This window comes from Bicyclus anynana, chromosome 8 (genome assembly GCF_947172395.1).
Source record: "Bicyclus anynana chromosome 8, ilBicAnyn1.1, whole genome shotgun sequence".
Classification (NCBI taxonomy): domain Eukaryota; kingdom Metazoa; phylum Arthropoda; class Insecta; order Lepidoptera; family Nymphalidae; genus Bicyclus; species Bicyclus anynana.
In genome coordinates, this window is record NC_069090.1 from 1,891,693 (window position 1) to 1,910,362 (window position 18,670).

The following is an 18,670-nucleotide window of genomic DNA, read 5'->3' on the forward strand; positions in this document are numbered from 1 at the left end:
TATATGCATAGCTTCATTCAGGAAGAGACCCTACGTAGGAACACACAAAGTATGATTATAACTAGCAATTATTGCGTCTATAAAAATGAAAAGTTTTATCAATTAATATCGATATATATCAGACCCTTATTCCATGTACTATTGAGCCGTGATAGCCCAGTGGATTTGACCTCTGCCTCCGATTCCGGAGGGCGTAGGTTCTAATCCGGTCCGGAGCATGCACCTCCTACTTTTTAGTTGAGTGCATGTTAAGAAATTAAATATCACGTGTCTCAAACGATGAAGAAAAACATCGTGAGCAAACCTGCACACCAGATAATTTTCTTAATTCTCTGCGTGTGTGAAGTCTGCCGATCCGCATTGGGCCAGCGTGGTGGACTAATGGCCTAACTCCTCTCATTCTGAGACTCGTCTGGGAGGGCGTCAACTAGAGTATAAACTCCTGTTTATTGTTTCAGTCAATTGCCAACGTGGTGTCCCAGGAAAGCTTCATGACACGCTTCGGCCTGAACAACCTGATCGGCCTGACCAACAGCCAGCCTCTGATGAAGATGACTGCTAAGGAGTTCATGATGGGCTACAAGTCCGAACTGATGACTCTGGGGAACACCTTCATGCCTAGTTGGATATACTTTGATAAACTGGGGCTCATTGATAGGGTAGGTTTTTTTATTCATCAATAATCTGACTCTTATGCGAAGAGCGCTTAACTTCGTCAATTAAAATATAAATCGTATTACTGTGTTAATGATTAAATAAACAACAAAATAGCTTGGAAATTAAATGACTGGCTACTTTGTATACCTATTGTTAAATGGTGATAAAATAAAAAAAACGTGAAACCTGGCTGAGTTTGTTGTGGGCTCTTCTCGAACCAATGCTCGTTTGGAAGTCATAACTTTATTTTTAATTACATGGATTAAACCATGACATAGCTTGACGTTTCAATAGTGCTTGTAAACTAAGCCTACTTGAAATAAATTAATTTTTGTATTCTGTTAAACAGATGTACGATTTCAACGGTGACTACGAGACAGTCTTCACAGGGGAGACTGACGTGTCCCGGTCTGGTCTCATCGACACCTACCGAGGCTCCACCGATCTTCCGCAGTGGGACGGCAAGCATTGCTCCAACGTTCAGAACGCCTCAGATGGAACTAAGTTCCAAGGAGGAGTCAGCAGGAACCAGTCTGTTCTGTTCTATAGAAAGAGTCTATGTCGAGCAGCACCTTTGGTAAGTCTAAAACAGTTTGTTTACCACTTGCTCTATTTTATTGATTTAATCAAACAAAGATATTAAATACTAGCTGTCGTTGCGCGGTTTCACCCGCATGGTTCCCGTTCCCGTAGGAATACGCGGATAATATATAGCCTATAGCCTAATCGATAATTAAGCTATCTAACACTGAAATAATTTTTCAAATCGGACCAGAAGTTCCTGAGATTAGCGTGTTCAATCATACAAACAAACAAACTCTTCAGCTTTCAAATCAAATCAAAAATCATTTATTTCAAGTAGGCTCAGTATACAAGCACTTTTGAGACGTCAGTTGACTATTTGTAAAGATTCTACCACCGGTTTGTAAGGCAGGTTTATAATATTAGTATAGATGTAATTATGAGAAATTAGAATTGCCGATCTGCAATACCTATAAATTGAACTATATATAAATATAAATAAAGGAACATATTCTATCTTATTATAAACCACATACCATTAACTCTTATCAAAATTAGATTTGAAATTGTCTGATAACAATTAAAATTGCCAACTTGATAAATTTGATAAGCTTGATAATTAAGTTATAATGCAAATTCAAAAGCTTGAAAAGTTCTAGTAAAATTTGTAGAACATTTTAGCGACCATAAAAAATTTGTTATGTCAACTTGTGAAACTAAATTTGCTGAAGAAGTATATGTATAATTCCAGATACCGGCTGAAGAAGGTGTGAAGAATGGTATGAAAGCGTACAAATATGTGTTCCCAGAGCATATGTTGGATAACGGGAAGTTTATTGAAGAGAACAAGTGCTTCTGTAGACATGGTAAGATTTAGTAAACAATCGTAATATCTAAAATTGAAATTAATAAATTAAATTACAATGATAATATTAAATACTTAAAAATAAAGAGACAAAAACCATTGTCTACAAACAAATTAAAATAATCGATTCTAATATTTTCTCAAGAGGTTACAGTTCATTATATTATAACGATAGATAGATAAGGAAATGTTAACAAAAATGATTGCATAAAATGTTAACAAAACACCTGGACATAACTCAATGCCACAAAGTAGATACCTATTATAAAAAAAAATACTATTTTCAAAGAAACAGTTTAAAATAATAGTTAAAATTCAGCTAGAGTAAAATATTGTTAACCTTTTGTAGGTAAATGTCTTCCCGAAGGGCTAATTGATGTCACTGATTGTTACTATGGTTTCCCGATTGCGCTGTCCTACCCTCACTTCTACAAAGGAGACGAAGTACTATTCAGCAAAGTTGAAGGCCTGACACCGAATAAAGAGCAGCATGAGACTAGGTAAGAGGTTTTTTTACTTAATTGTCTATTTGTGATAATATGAGTTACAAAAGTCCTAGTAGACATCCTGTCGAATGTAAAAATGTAAAAGCTTAATAATTAGATCGGATTCTAAAATATATATGGTTTGATTTTGAAACGAGTCACTCTATGACAAGTGGACTTCATACATATTTTGATTTTATAAAGTTTGCTAGTTGTAACTACAATTTATTAATACTCTTATCAAACTGAAACTTAAATTTGATTTATTTTTTGTAGATTTTGGGTGCAGCCAAACGCAGGGTTGCCTTTGGATGTCAGCTCCAAGTTTCAGATCAACATGGCTCTTGGTGACATCAGTATGATACGGCATACAGAGAAATTCTCTAACATGTACCTCCCACTGCTATGGTTTGATATTGTAAGTATATTTCAAGCACTATATGACTTCATTCATTTATACATATAGTTGCACACGAAGTTCAAAATATTTTATAAAATTTATTTAAATTTACATTATATTAAAATGCCCAAATTGTTGAGTCTATAGATATAATTAAGTTGTTGAGTTAGTCTCCTTTTGAGAACTGATACTTATTTTTTTTGTACGAGTATATTATATGTAACAAAAATATAATGCATACTAATGTCTCTGCTGCATACTTATTATAAATAGTCCCATCGATAGACGTCTGTTGAAAATTTTTCAATTGATTCTCTTAAAATCTTAATTTATAATTGTTCGTTTTGTTGTACGTATTATTAACATTTTTTTATTTCTGTTACAGAGAATGTATACTCTTCCACCACCGCTCGAGCTCAAATTCAAAATGTACCTAAACATTTTACCGGTCGCCGAACAATGTTGGATGTATATCAGTTTCATCGCTGGCACAATCTTGATACTTGTCACTAGTTACATCCTGACGTTCAAGATTATGTTTAAGTCTTACTCCAAAAAGAACACCATCAACTTCAGACCAAGCATTTGGGTGGAACGAGAGAAAAATAACAAAGTCAACAATAGAGGTGACATTTATGCTCCTTGTGAACTCCCTCTCTCAGATACAGATTCGGATCAAACGTTTGATACAAAAACAACATTTATGAAAACCCAAAGTGATAAAATTAAGGAGTTGGGACGCAGACTGAGCGATAGAGTTCACGACGTCAAAGGGAAGTTTGAACTAGGTCATTCCAAACAGACTGCAAAACACAACGATAGAAAGAACTCACTTATAAATCCTGATGAATCACAAGATGAAACAAACGAAGCCTTCAAAAGTGATTCCAGTGAAAGCGACTCCGATACGAAAACATATAGATTTGTAAAACAAAGTGATAGTGAAGACAATTGCAAATATTTGGAAGTTTTAGACGATGGTAGTGAGTTTGATGATGCAGACCGTCGAAGGAAAAACAGTAAAAACGAGTTATACATACATATCGAATAATTTTACTTATAATCGTGAGTCTTGCCATGTTAGACTTGCCAAAACTTTTGAAATATCAGTGTGGAGTGTATGAAAAAGACTGGTGCCAATTTGATTGAATTTAAAAGTTAAATAAGTAATGTGTGTTACCATTTCTGCTGTGATATTCGCTAACTCGGCGCTTAAGAAATTAAAAGCCATGAAATTTACTCATTTAATGGTTTTCCTTTAAAGATACTAATGGTCTAAGAACCTATCATAGGCCGGATTTTCGTAATTTTTTAAAATCTGAAAGTTTCCCATTCTCCTACCAGGAGGTCTGGATTTTTAACTTTTATAAAATACCGAAGGTCTGGTATGTTTTTAATCCAAATAATACTAAATTCAAACAGGCTCAACTGACCTCTGAAAGATATCGAGTACCGAATTATTAATCTAGCAGTGAAATGGATTGTACCTAAGTGTTAATTTTAAGCTATTAGTGACTTTCTCAGTTTCCAAATAATTTAAAGTTATTGTAAGTAATTAAGGTCAGTGTAGTAATATTAATAATTTCAGTTTAAATAACAGACAGCTATTTTGTTTACTGATAATAAGCACAAATTTAGATGATAGAAACAAATGCTGTCTAGAACGAGATATTAGTGCACAAACGCATTTTTTAAATAATGATAATAAATGGATTTATACATATTTTATTGCACAAGTGTGTTTGCTAAGCTCATTCCATATTTCCCAACTCTCAATATTTTTTTATATTATATTTTACTAAAGTAATGTTTTTACTTTCAGATTTTAGTGCAACACGTATTTCTAGCTCATATTTAAATATTGAAATTATTAATATTAAACACGTTTATATAAGACTTTTTTATAATTAAAATAATAATTTATTACCTATTAATAAAACAAGACTCCCGTATATTTGTTGGTAAAAGGATAGCAGTAAGAGACAGTTAAACACAATAATTATATTTACCTAATTTTAAAATATTTCTGACCTCCCAACTCTTCCTTAAAAATATTAAATGTACGGAAATAAATTAAAATACGCTTTTTTATATTTAATGAAAATCTCTATTTTATATTATATAAATTATAATAACCATGTTATTTTAAGTGATTATAGTAATACACTCATAGAACTAGAATATTGATTTAGTATATAAAGAAAACCAGCGATTTTTAATATTAATTTGACAATCTGATTTAATTATAAAATACCAATATCTACCTGTACAAATAAATTTACTTCATACCTAGATAATAATATATTAGTTTTAATTAAAACAAACAGTAAGAAAAACGATTAACTATACGAACACCTATTTGCCTTTGTAAACCAAAATCTTTAAAATTTTTACAATATTTCATTTTGTATTTGAACATATATTTCAATATGGTCAAAATTTCAAAGAATTTGCAATATTTACATTTTAAATTATTCACAATTTAAAATATAATGAATATATATTGAATCAAAATGACTTGTGCTAAGAAAATAAGGGTTCGATGTTCTTACAATATTGTATATTTGGTAATACATTAAAAGTATTGAAAGTTATTTTATAACAATAACCATTTTTCAATAATTTTGTGTGGTGTACAGTAATTACTTTTTACTCTGTTACTAGTTACTGGTTTTTAATGAAAATAAAATATTTTATGAATTAAAAAAAATGTGTTTTTTTTGACATTTTCAACCAATACAACATGGTAAAAAATAAATACATATAACTTGTAGGAGTCAAAGAACCAGTTGTTGTTCTAAAAATTAAAAAAAAAAGTTGGTTTGATAAAAATACTTATTTTTACTTTTTGGGCCTATTTCTGCGTGGCTCTTACACAAAAGCTTAATAAAATATTGAATAATTCAGTATAACTGTTGAACATATTAGAGCTTATATAAATGTGAGCAAAAATTTAATGTGTATTTCTCAAACAGGCTGCGAACAAAATCAGTATGTATGAGACTCCAAAATATGTAGCTGTAGAAAAGACATTGCACCAATTGGTCTAATAACGCAATTCTGAAATGAAATAAAATATTTATAGATAGAGAGCATGTCAAAAAAATCAAAATTCATTTATTTCAAGTAGGCTCAGTTTACAAGCACTTTTGACACGTCAGTTGACTATTTTTAAAGATTCTACCTTCTTTACAAATAGTCAACTGACGTGAACCGGTTCGGAATGGTGGTTCTGCTGAGAAGAAACCGGCAAGAAACTCAACAGTTCCTCCTTTTATGATTTCAAAAAATCAAAATCAAAATTCATTTATTTCAAGTAAATTGAGCCAATTTACAAGCACTTTTGACACGTCAGTTGACTATTTGTAAAGATTCTACCACCGGTTCGGAAGGCAGGTTCTGCTGAGAAGATACCGGCAAGAAAATCAACAGTTGCTCTTTTGAAATGAAAAAGTCATACAGTACTATAATTTACAATTGATAACAATTACAATTTCTTATAATTTTACTTCCTGTGTGAAGGTGGAAGCTGATCCAATGGCCTCCAAGCACCTTTATCGTTAAGGAACTCATCAATAGTGTAGTAACCTCGACTAAGTAAATTTGATTGATAGATAAACGAATAATAATCTGATGGCGATGATTTTGAACCCTTTCTTTAATCTTTAGTTAATTGTTTATAACTTTGCAATTTTTGCGAACAGGCCTCTAATTTTTTCAAAAACCATCTACTATCTATATAAATTCCTCAACCATTTTTATAGGAGACGGAGAACTTTTTTGACCTAAATGGCACATGTGAACGAGACTAGTCGTCAATAATAAAAATTTTAATAAAAAAATACAACCGACTTCAAAACCTAAAAACGTACCCACTAAACTAAAAAGCGAAAAATAACGTCATAATATGTTCTACCTGCTGATCAGTATGAAGGCAGTGCTAAGCCGGTGATGTATTAATCATCAAGCCATGTGAGAATATCTTATAGATTTAGCTTTTGCACACAGTGTTGTTTCATGTGGTCCTGTCAGAAATGGCTTAAATTAAGACAACACCGGCTAAGCACCGCCTTCATACTGATCAGCAGGTAGAACATATTATGACGTTATTTTTCGCTTTTTAGTTTAGTGGGTACGTTTTTAGGTTTTGAAGTCGGTTGTATTTTTTTACTAAAATTTTTATTATTTTTCCATTTTTAGTGTAAAATTTTATCTCAAACGAATACATCAGACCCCTAATGACAGTCACAACCCATCTTGGTACAAAATTCTCAGCAATACAAATTAATCAAGCCGTTTGGGCTTGATTAATTTGTATTGCTGCAAGGTAGCTACCGTAAACCGTTAAGGGGATCCCTTAATTGACCTTGGTCTTCATCATTATACCCCTAATAACAGACACAACTCATCTAGGTAGAAAGTTCTCAGCAATACGAATTAATAAAGGCCAAACACAAGGTAGTTACTGTAAACTGTTAAGGAGTTCCCTTAATTGTCCTTGGTCTTCATCACCAAACCCCTAAATGACAGTCACAACCTATTTATGTGCAAAGTTCTCATTAATACAAATTAATCAAGCCCAAACACAAGGTAACTGCTGTAAATCGCCGAGGAGTTCCCTCGTCTATTTTATGGCTCCATCATCAGATCGATTTTAAACCTTCATGAAATTGTAGTGCTTAAAAGTACTAAATGGAAAAGTTTACGAACACACTAGACACCCATATAATTTTAGAAAGTTCTCCTCAATTTCTCCAGGATTCTATCATCAGATCTTGACATGATGGCAATGGGGCCAAATGGGGACTATACCGTTTCAAACAAAAAAAGAATTTTTGAAATCGGTCCAGGCGTCTTTGAGTAATCGGTGTACATACATAAAAAAAAAAAAATAAAAAAAAAAAAAAATACCGACCGAATTGAGAACCTCCTCCTTTTTGAAGTCGGTTAAAAATACCACTTATTTCGTTACCTTTTATGATGAGCTCTGGCTTTGGGTATATCTTCATCCCTCTCCTTTAACAAGTATCTTCTCGCACCAATTATAGCGTTTTTACAATATTCATATCTTTCAACATCTTCCATGACATAGTAGAAGTGTTCATTGTCTTCTTCTTTTATCTTCGTCCGAAGGAAAAGGTAATTCTTGTTGGAAATGGTCCAGACCTTGGTGAGGAACAGTTGAAGAGCGAGATTTGCGGAGTATATGCGGCGTTGGATCTTGAGTAGCCTGGTCAGAGAAATGTAACCAATTATGTTAAGCCAGAGCCGTGATAGCCCAGTGGATGTGACCTCTGCCTTCAATTTGTTGGGCGTAAGGTTCGGAAATGCACCTCCAAGTTTTCATGTGCATTTTAAGAAATTAAATATCCCGTGTCTCAAAATGAAGAAAAACATCGTGAGGAAACCTATGTGTGCGAAGTCTGCCAATCCGTATTGAGCCAGCGTGGTAGACTTATTAGCCTAACCCTCTCATTCTGAGAGGAGACTCGTGCTCAACAGTGATCCGAATATAGATTATTAATGATGATGTTAAGGCAGGACGGACTTGTCGAACTGGCAATATACACACTAATATAACTATCTTATTATTATAATATTATATCATTTTAAAATTCAGTTATATCGGTTCAATAATTGCAGCGTCAAGAAGTAACAAAGATTCATCCGTACTGTCGCATTTATTATACTAGAGTTTGGCTAATGAAAGTAGAAACAGAAATCGCCCGCCAAATTTAAAAAAATCTCAAAATTATAGTGCAAATATTGGAATAACTGAGTTTAATAATTATAGGTACTATAATATACATTAGTAATCACAAAAAAAAATATTTAAATCAATTATGAAAACGCATGTTTTTTTAATTTGTTTAAATGATTTTTTAAATTTGGCGGGCGATTATTGTTCTCTACTTTCATTAGCCAAACTCTATTATAATAAATGCGACAGTACGGATGAATCTTTGTTACTTCTTGAAGCTGCAATTATTGAACCGATTTAACTGAATTTTGAAATGATGATACAAATTATGCTGGATTATCACACAGGCTTCTTTTAATACCAAAAAATCCATGGCCGTACGCGGGATTTTTGAAAATTTCCGCTAACTTAGACACATTCTCTATGTAGATCTAGAGGACCCGGTCAAGCTTTGCTTTGAATTATGTGAACTTTTTTAGGTGTTTGTATAAAGCATATGTAGGGTAGGTACTAGATAGGGTACCTACCCTACAAATGCTTTATACAAACTTCTACCCCCTATTTTAGGGAAGTAGGGTTAGAAAGATACAAAAAGTAGCCTGTGTCACTCCGTTTTGCCATGAAAGACGAACAAACAAACAGACAGATCGACAGACACTTTTACATTTATAAATTAGTATGGATTACCACATTCACGTTTTTGGTTGCCTGTGAACTTGTCTTGGCCTCTTGAGCAGGGCGATCATATTCTCTACTCCGATTTGTATTGAAATTAAAAATAAAATATTTAAACAAAAAGCTTACATTGTCTTTCTTCCAAATATCCATAGCAAAGTATCAACTAGAATTGCAGGTAGTACATGAAGTAATAGCATCTGTAATCATATGTAAACATATTTCTACTTCCAATCAATAATAATCTTTTGTATTTCTATACAAGTTAGCCTTTGACTACAATCTCACCTGATGGTAAGTGATGATGCAATCTAAGATTGCAGCGGGCTAACTTGACTTCCATCTTAGATTTTAATTTTAATCAAAATTTCCTTTCGATTTCTACACGACACCGTACCGGAACGCTAAATCGCTTGGCGTTATGTCTTTGTCGCTAAGGTGGTAACTAGTCGCAGCCGAAGCCTCCCACCAGCTAGACTAAGAAAACTTTCCATCAAGTTAGACTTTTGCCAGTTTAAAAAATATAAAATCTAAACTGACTTGAGATGGTAATCGAATATAGACTCTTTATGAAAACCACCACAGCATCAAAGAGGTTGTCGATATAAATAAAATTAAAAAAAAATTATTTGTTGCATTTAACGGCAATCACGCCTTATAGAGTTTTGCTACTGAAAGTAGTAACGAAAATCGAATCTCACGATGTAATTATAAAAAACAATATCTATCTATCTATCTATACTTATAATAAATCTGTATAGAGGTTAATTCTGTACATGAAATATATTTCCAAAATAACTATCAGGGGTGATTAGTGATCGATACTGATACCAAAAATTCAATAAGTAATATTTTCGTCTGTCTGTCTGCATGTTCGTTATAGAAACAAAAACTACTCCACGGATTTTAACAAACTTGGTACAATTATTCTTCATACTCCTGGGCAGGTTATAGTATACTTTTCATAACGCTACAATCTATAGGAGCAGAGCAGTGAAGGGAAATGTTGGGAAAACGGGAGAAGTTACACCATTTTTACAGCGATACTAGTAAGGGCTGGATTAAAGAGGTCTTAGGGCGGACGAAGTCGCGGGCGTCCACTAGTTTGAAGACATAAAAGGTTTTATTGTAAAACTCACCTTTGTAAAGTAAACAGTTTTATTAGTAGTAAATGTTCCACCGGTAGTCCATAGCATGTCATCCAATGGGTGCGATGCGATAATTATTTTGCCGAGTGTAAAGAGTTCTTTGTGCGATACACTGTAACATTTGGAACCGTTGCAGGTGTTGTAGATTGGTATGTCATCTGTGGGCTCCAATCTGAAATTATAAACAACAGAATATAGAATCTAAGAAAGAGAAAAAGAAAGAAAAATCTTTATTGCTACATTATGCCACACATCACAATTATTTCAGAATAATAAATACTCTGCCATTTGTGGCATAACCTAGAAAAAGTCTCAGCTTTTTTCAGTTGAGACCCCGTTCCAATATATTATTTTTAGGAAACTCAGAAGTGGATTAAAAAAAGATAAGAAAAAGCCAATGTTAAAACAAAGGTTCATTCACAATATGTGTCAGAACAATTAAAGTAACAAGTCAAAATGTAACCAAAATACAACAGAGTTCACTGATCAAGGCAGAGAGAGATTTTCCCTATCTATCCTTGAAGGATTACTATAGAGTAATCCAGAAGGATTACTACGAGAGATGTTGATGGATCGATCGCCACCGGAACACTGCCACGGACAGTGCTGCGAGCGCCAATGTGCCCCCTCTCACTATTCCCCACTCGTAACGGAGACAACTAGCGCCATCTAGCGTCATCACAAATTGACCGAATGATTCCAACAATAGTGACGTCATATCCTTCTCAGACTACTCTTTCCTAACTATTAATTATAATTATAATAATGTCACCGCTACCCGCCGCATCGCAGTAGGTTATTAACGTACGTTGCAAGCTATAGACCCCATAAGAAGCCTCAAAGTCAAAAGGTAGAGTGAGGTATGCTCCGAGTAATTTTACGTGATCGAATTAGAAATGATTAGATCCGCAGAAGAACCAAAGTCACCGACACAAGCTCAACGACTCGCGAAACTGAAGTGGTCGTTTCGGAATTGACTTACTGTTTGGTTCCTCTGACCCAGGACGCTGCTACGACACCTCTGATGACCACGTCAACAGGAATGAAGTCTGGAGCTACGTCAGGGTCTCCGTATATAGTGCGGAGTATTCCTAACAATAAATGATATTTATATATCTTTACAAAATAAAAACAGGTCTCATTGAACAGAATTGGACACTCAACTACGTGGCTTTCTAAAGGTAAAAGCAATTTCAAAATCGGTTCAGTAGATCTAGTACCCCGTACAATACTACAAACTTTACATCTTTATAATATTAGTATAGATAGACGCATGTAATATTAATATTATAAAGCTTAAGAGTTTGTTTGTTTGCTTGAACGTGCGAACTCAGGAACTACTGATCCGATTTGAAAAAAACCGGTTCAGTAGTTAGCGTATTTATCGAGGAAGGCTAGGCAATGAATGTTTCAAAATGGGGGTCTTTTTCATATTTGATAGAGCTTACGCTGTATGCGCTGCAATGTTTTGCGAAAATCACGTAAGCCAGAATTGTTCACCTTTAAAAGTTCTAAAAAAGCCCGCGACAGTACAATATGTCTATCTTTTAAAGTTAGCTCATATAGCCTTTTTTATGCTAATTATAATATATAGGGGTACGGTAGGGTTTGAGATCGGGTTGGGTAGGGTAGAGTGGGAGTAGAATAGGATAGGGGTAGGGAATGAGTCAAAGTGAAGCTTGACCAGGTCCACTAGTATAAAATGCGTACCTTTTCCACTGGCAATCACCAGACTGATTGGTCCATTGAAGTTTTCAATCCATCCAGGGACTGGTTCATTGACACTTGCCACCACTGAAAATTATTATTATCATATTTTTTATTAATAATTGATTTTAATAATAGCTTTTTTTATATTGAATTACTTAACTATTAATGTTTATTTAGGATAAAATTGACACAACAGTGGATTGGATGTTTATGTTTAATTATGAAAATTTATTAAAATATAAAAGAACTAGCGGACGCCCGCGACTTCGTCCGCGTAAAAATTGATGTAAACTTCTCTACCTCTACCTTACCCTGCTCGTAAACCTACCCAACCCTACCCTACCCTACCCCTACCTTACTCCTACTCTACCGCAAGCAAACCCTCCCCCCACCTTACCCCTACCCTAACCCTACCCGTAACCTATCCATACCCTAATCTACCCCTACCCTACCCCTACCTTACCCCTATCCTAACCCTACCCTAACCGTACCCTACCCCTACCCTGCCCCTATCCTACTCCTCCCCTACCCTATACGTTCCATATCCTTCCCCTACCTCTACCTTGCCCCTACCCTACACAACCCCTACCTTATCCGTACCCTACCCTACCCTACCCCTTCCCTACCCCTATCCTATCCCTACCCTCAGCGAAATTGGTCCAGCCTTTTGTGCGTGGTGCAATGACCAAAAAACTATAATTTCCCAAGCGACTTCTATCCTAATACTATTTTAGAGGTAAAGTTTGTGTGGTTGTCGGGGGTAATCTCTGGATCTACTGGACCGATTTGGAAAATTCTTTTACCAATAGAAAGCTACATTATTTGCGAGTGTCATAGGCTATGTTTGGTCCTCATATTCACACGGGAACGGGAACCACGTAATTGAAACCGCGGGGCGTCATATAGCGGCATTTCTGCGACTTTCAGAAATTTTGTATTATCTCCGAGACTATATAACTAATTAACATACTGTAAAGGGCAAATCTTATCTCTATAATATCCTTGTGATTATTAAATAATTTATTTTGTTAAGGATTTAAGTTTAGTTGTGTAAATAATGACGTAAACCTTAGTTTAAAATTTAAATAATTTATTAAAGTACTAAAGGTACTATATCTGCTAAAATATAAAAGATAGATATATGGTGTCGCGGACTTTTTTGTAGAACTTTTAAAGGTTCAAAAAGCCTCCATACATTTATTTCAATTATACGCAATGGTTGAGGCAGCGCATGCGAATAAGTAAGTTTTTCGGTCCGACCTGTAAGAGAAAACCCGCGATAACTCAGTAGTTATATATGATAGAAATATAAAATATAGCCTATAGCACTCCCCAATAACGTAGCATTCTACTGGTGAAAGAATTTTTAAAATCGGACCAGTAGTTCCGAAGATTACCCCATTTCAAAAAATTGTTACAAACTTACAAACTTACAAACTTACAAACTTACAAACTTTACCTCTTTATAATATTACTATAGACTATAGATGATTGAGTAACTGAATGAGCGAATTGGGGTTGTATAATTCTGAAGTTATAATGAAGGATTTTCTTGATTGAAGTATAAAAGCTTTTGAATAATTATTGAATACAAAGAATTCGAATATATTAACTTACCTACGGATGGTCTTATAATAATAACGGGTAGTTTTCCTTTCTGTTCATAAACCAGGTGTTCGGCCAACTGTTTAGAAAATACGTACGTGTTGGGCAACGCTCCTATATATCTGAAAATATTATTGTAAATAATATATTAGATACATGAATTCCGATTCGTGTACTTACTGTTATCGCCGCGTTGCAACGACTTGCGGTACGGACGGCTTCAGTGTGCTCGTGGCATTCGAGCCGTCCACATCTCTTGTTGTGTAATTCTTTATGGGTCTACTTTGGATAGGCGGGGAGAGTGACTTGAGTGGTAAAGGGGAGTGTTAGATATCTGTCAAAAGCGCTTTTAAACCTACACACATCGTTCACAAGTGCGTGACTTCCCTCAGGGTCATTCTTTGCCATTCTAGGGTCTTATTTTGGTTACAGTTTGATTTGTTAACTAAGTTGTCCTGACAAATGTTGTGAATCATAATCTTTGTTTGACATTAGATTTCTTATTTTTGTAATCATTCCTGAGTCTGCTAAAATGACCTATTTTACTAAAGCGCTAGTTCTAGCTGCTTATCTTCGTTCTGTGTAATGATGTAGAAGAAAAAGGAGGTAAATAGGTTACATACACCACATTCCATATTTATAACTGGCACACAAAAAATATATTAGCGGCGATGTCAACGGCGTGATGAAAGTGCGGCGACCGAGTTCAGGTTTGCTAATTAGCATAGTTTTAACCACTTGCGCTCCGCGATAATCTATCTCTTTTTTCTTCTAACATCATTGGTTCTGTGGATGTAATGTTGAGATGACAGACCAAGCGCGTATTAAACTTAATCTAATAATAAATGAAATAAACTTTTCTATTTTAATACAAAGTAAATCAAGTAACTCCGATTTTTCCATGTAACACACCGCCTTCTTTTTCTTGCATTTTCAAATACGTATAACTTAACTACGTTTTAAATATTTTACGATATATTTACAAAAGAAATATTATTTACCCCGATAATATTAATTTTAGAACACAGGTTCCTTGAATATTTTTAATAAATTTTCGGTAAAGATATATTAATAATAGTAATAACCCCAGAGCTATGGGAAATACTCTCCAGCACCCTGTATATAAATATTTGTATGTTTTATAAAATATAAAATATTTTATAAACAGCTTAAATTATAAAACCTTACTTGGGTGTCAGAACGTTCAGAGTATGGTCGTCAATGTTCTCACATATCTCCAGCACCTCTCTCCAGTCAGCGTGAGGGGGGTACATGACCTCCTCTATGGGGTCGCAGTTGATGTTGGCGTAGGATGTCGACACGTGGACAAAGCACTGAAACACAAGCATTATAATCACATTATCCTCAGAGAAACTGTTACGAAACGACCATTTACGTACGTACGGTGTTTTCACTCATATATCACTACTAGCTGACGCCGCGCGGTTTCACCCGTGTGGTTTCCGTTCCCGTACGAATACGGGGATAATATATATATAGGCCTATAGCCTTCCTCGATAAATGGGCTGTCTAACACTGAAATAATTTTTCAAATCGGACCAGTAGTTCCTGAAATTAGCGCGTTCAATCAAATAAACTCTTCAGCTTTATAATATTAGTATAGATTTTCATTTTATTTTCATGATTTATGGTTTTTCCAGATTTCTTATTTTTTTTCTGTAGTCCCTGAGATTAGCGCGTTCAATCAAATAAACTCTTCAGCTTTATAATATTAGTATAGACTTTTTATCATGATTTATGGTTTTTTCATATTTCTTATTAAAAAAAAAACTTTTTTAGACAATATAGACATTAAAGACAATATATATAACAATACAAGTAAAGAGGCATTTTGAAGTTATTTTGTAGAAATTATTAGGTGGTTTTTGTGTCCCCCCAACTGTTGCTTAATTAATAATTATACAATTTAACAGCCACATTGTCCTACAAATTGCGTGGTTATCTCGTTCCTACGCTAAGTAATTTTCATTACCCAGTAATCCTGTTAGCAGAATCAAGAATTTTCGTAAAATATAAAAGTTGACCGTATCATCAAAATTAAGCTACTCACGGAAAATTAATTTCATACAAATCAATTGAAAATATGCTCCACGGATCCTGGACTATAATAGGTAAACATAACGAAAAACTTAAGAAGAGCGTAGAACAAGGCGGCTAACCGTCCCGTATTCTGCGGGACCGTCCCGTAAGACAAGTGCTAGTTGTCCTGCTTTGAAATAATTAGTAAAATAGTCCCGTTAAACGTTGGATGCGTCCCGCATGTCCCGCATTTTCTATCGCAAGACACACACATACACATAACCCACACGCGCGCATGAATAAATACCGCTGCGCGCGGCAAGGGTATAGCGCGTGATTTCGTTCTCTCTTTCTCTCTTTCTCTCTACATAACACATGAGGCGTAAGAGCGGGAGAGGCGCGCGCGTGATTGTTTGACTTGTTTTGATTTACCGACTAAACTTAACACCCCCTCCCCACAACCCTAACTATCCACAAAAAGTCCCGCGTTCAATTTTCAGAAAGATGGCCGCCTTAGCGTAGAAAAATACTTACCTCCAAATGTCTTAGTTGTTGTGCTAAATCAATGACCTCTCTGGTGCCTCGTAGATTGAGTTTCAGTGACATTTTCAATGAGTCATCAAATCTGAAACATAAAATATATTTACAGGTTTAGCGGTTTAGTTATAACAGTAACAGACAGACAGATTAACAGAGGTCCCCAATATGTGATGTCACATGTGGTTTTTTATATTCTTACAATCTCGTTGGCGCCCGGACTGATACACTCAGGCTAAAACCCTTCCAGAACGACCCCCTAAGCCGAAGTCCAAGTCTCTGAGGAGACACCCTTAGAGAGTCGTTCTGACTATCTGTCGTGCTTCTGCCCCCATCAGACGATTTTTTTTTATTCTTTACAAGTTAGCCCTTGACTACAATCTCACCTGATGGTAAATGATGATGCAGTCTAAGATGCAAGTGGGCTAACTTGTTAGGAGGAGGATGAAAATCCACACTCCTTTCGGTTTCTACACGACATCGTACCGGAATGCTAAATCGCTTGGCGGTACGTCTTTGTCAGTAGGGTGGTAACTAGCCACGGTCGGAGCCTCCCACCAGCTAGACCTGGACCAATTAAGAAAACCTCAATCTACCCAGCCGGGGATCGAACCCAGGGCCTCCGTTTTCGTTTTGTAAATCCACCGGGTATACCACTGCGCCACGGAGGCCGTCAAAACGAGACGATGATTTTGCGCTCGCCTAAGCCCCAGGGTGACGCCGCTGATGTGACATTAAGGAGTCTACGGCACTTCAGAAATTTAGAAATAGAAAAAGATAAAAAATCCTAAAACAGAAGTTAGTTACCTCACGCTAGCAGCTGCATGATATATTATGTGTGTTCTGCTTATAATGAGTGATCGATCTTCGTCAGACAAACCTGCATAAAAAAATATAATCTATAATTTATTGTAGGAAATAGTAGTCTGAGACGGATATGACGTCAGGTGGCGCGACTTGTTTCCGTAAAGAGTGGGGAGTTAGAGAGGGGTGTCGATCGGTTGGCGGGAACAACTTGCGATATAAAGCGCTTGTCGTGCGGTCGGCTTCAATATACTCGTGGCGTTCGAGCCGTTTACATTTATTGTTGTGTAATTCTTTATGGGTTACTTGGGATAGGCGGGGAGAGTGACTTGAGTAGACAAGGGAAGTGTTAGTTAACTGTCAAATGCGCCTTTATCTTTAGACGTCGTTATGTGCGTACGTCCACATTTTTAATTGAACTTATAATTCTTATGATTTTTTATTGATAATATTGAGTTTTTAACCGACTTCCAAAAAGGAGGAGGTTCTACGTTCGGCTGTATGTATGTTTTTTTTTTTTTTTTTTTTTTATGTATGTCCAGCGATAATTCCGTCAATTATGGACCGATTTTGAAAATTCTTTTTTTGTTTTGAAGGGTTTACTTCCAGAGTGGTCCCATTTTTTTCATGTCAGGATCTGATGATGGCATCCTGGAGAAATTGAGGGGAACTTTTAAAAGTTGTAGAGACGGGTAGTGCGTTTGTTAGTGTTTCCATAAGGTATTTTAAACCACTACAACTTTATGAAGGTTTGGAGTTGGTCTGATGATGGAGCCAAAACACAGACGATGGAACTCGTCAAGGATTTACAGCAGTCACCTTTTGTTTGGGCTTGATTCATTTGTATTCATGAGTACTTTCCACCTATATGGGTTGTGACTGTATTAAGGGTCTGGTGATGAAGACGAGGGACAGTGAAGAGAACTCCTCGACGGTTCACAGTAGCTACCTTGTGTTTGGACTTGATAAATTTGTATTGATGAGAACTTTCCACCTAGATGGATTGTGACTGTATTAAGGGTCTGGTGATGAAGACGAAGCACAGTGAAGAGAACTCCTCGACGGTTCACAGTAGCTACCTTGTGTTTGGACTTGATAATTTTGTATTGATAAGAACTTTTCACTTAGATAGGTTGTGACTATACACATTCAGTAGGTATGCTAACACTAAAAATAAAAAAATAAAAATTTTAATAAAAAAAATTCAACCGACTTCCAACTCAAAAAATAACTTTAACTAAAAAGCAAAAAATAACATCCTACCTATGTGCTACCTTCTGATCAGTTTGAAGGCGGTGCCAAGCCAGTGTCGTGTTTTAATTAAAGCTGTTTCTGAAAGAACCACAGATATTTTGTAGTTTAAACGTGTTTAACTAAAACATCACTGGCTTGGCACCGCCTTCAAACTGATCAGAAGGTAGCACATAGGTAGGATGTTATTTTTTGCTTTTTAGTTAAAGTTATTTTTTGAGTTGGAAGTCGGTTGAATTTTTTTTATTAAAATTTTTATGTTCACAAAAC

At 35.3% G+C, this 18,670-nt stretch overlaps 2 protein-coding genes across 4 annotated transcripts in view; one reads left to right on the forward strand and one right to left on the reverse strand.

Annotated features, from left to right (window-relative positions):
- The window catches only part of LOC112045115 (scavenger receptor class B member 1), a 67,707-nt gene extending 63,449 nt beyond the window's left edge, over positions 1–4,258 (forward strand). For all 3 annotated transcript variants that reach the window (XM_024081196.2, XM_052882987.1, XM_024081195.2), the window contains 6 exons: positions 459–659; positions 1,007–1,234; positions 1,931–2,045; positions 2,394–2,544; positions 2,806–2,947; positions 3,315–4,258. In XM_024081196.2, coding sequence (XP_023936964.1) covers positions 459–659; positions 1,007–1,234; positions 1,931–2,045; positions 2,394–2,544; positions 2,806–2,947; positions 3,315–3,980 — 1,503 coding nt within the window. In that variant the 3' untranslated portion in view covers positions 3,981–4,258. The remainder of the gene's footprint in view (positions 1–458; positions 660–1,006; positions 1,235–1,930; positions 2,046–2,393; positions 2,545–2,805; positions 2,948–3,314) is intronic.
- An 894-nt stretch (positions 4,259–5,152) lies between these two features.
- The window catches only part of LOC112045116 (fatty acyl-CoA reductase 1), a 17,253-nt gene continuing 3,735 nt past the window's right edge, over positions 5,153–18,670 (reverse strand). The window contains exons 4-13 of the mRNA XM_052882988.1: positions 17,153–17,225; positions 16,343–16,433; positions 14,957–15,102; positions 13,781–13,890; positions 12,164–12,247; positions 11,436–11,544; positions 10,445–10,625; positions 9,435–9,505; positions 7,902–8,159; positions 5,153–5,989 (exon numbers count right to left, since the gene is read on the reverse strand). Coding sequence (XP_052738948.1) covers positions 5,854–5,989; positions 7,902–8,159; positions 9,435–9,505; positions 10,445–10,625; positions 11,436–11,544; positions 12,164–12,247; positions 13,781–13,890; positions 14,957–15,102; positions 16,343–16,433; positions 17,153–17,225 — 1,259 coding nt within the window. The 3' untranslated portion in view covers positions 5,153–5,853. The remainder of the gene's footprint in view (positions 5,990–7,901; positions 8,160–9,434; positions 9,506–10,444; positions 10,626–11,435; positions 11,545–12,163; positions 12,248–13,780; positions 13,891–14,956; positions 15,103–16,342; positions 16,434–17,152; positions 17,226–18,670) is intronic.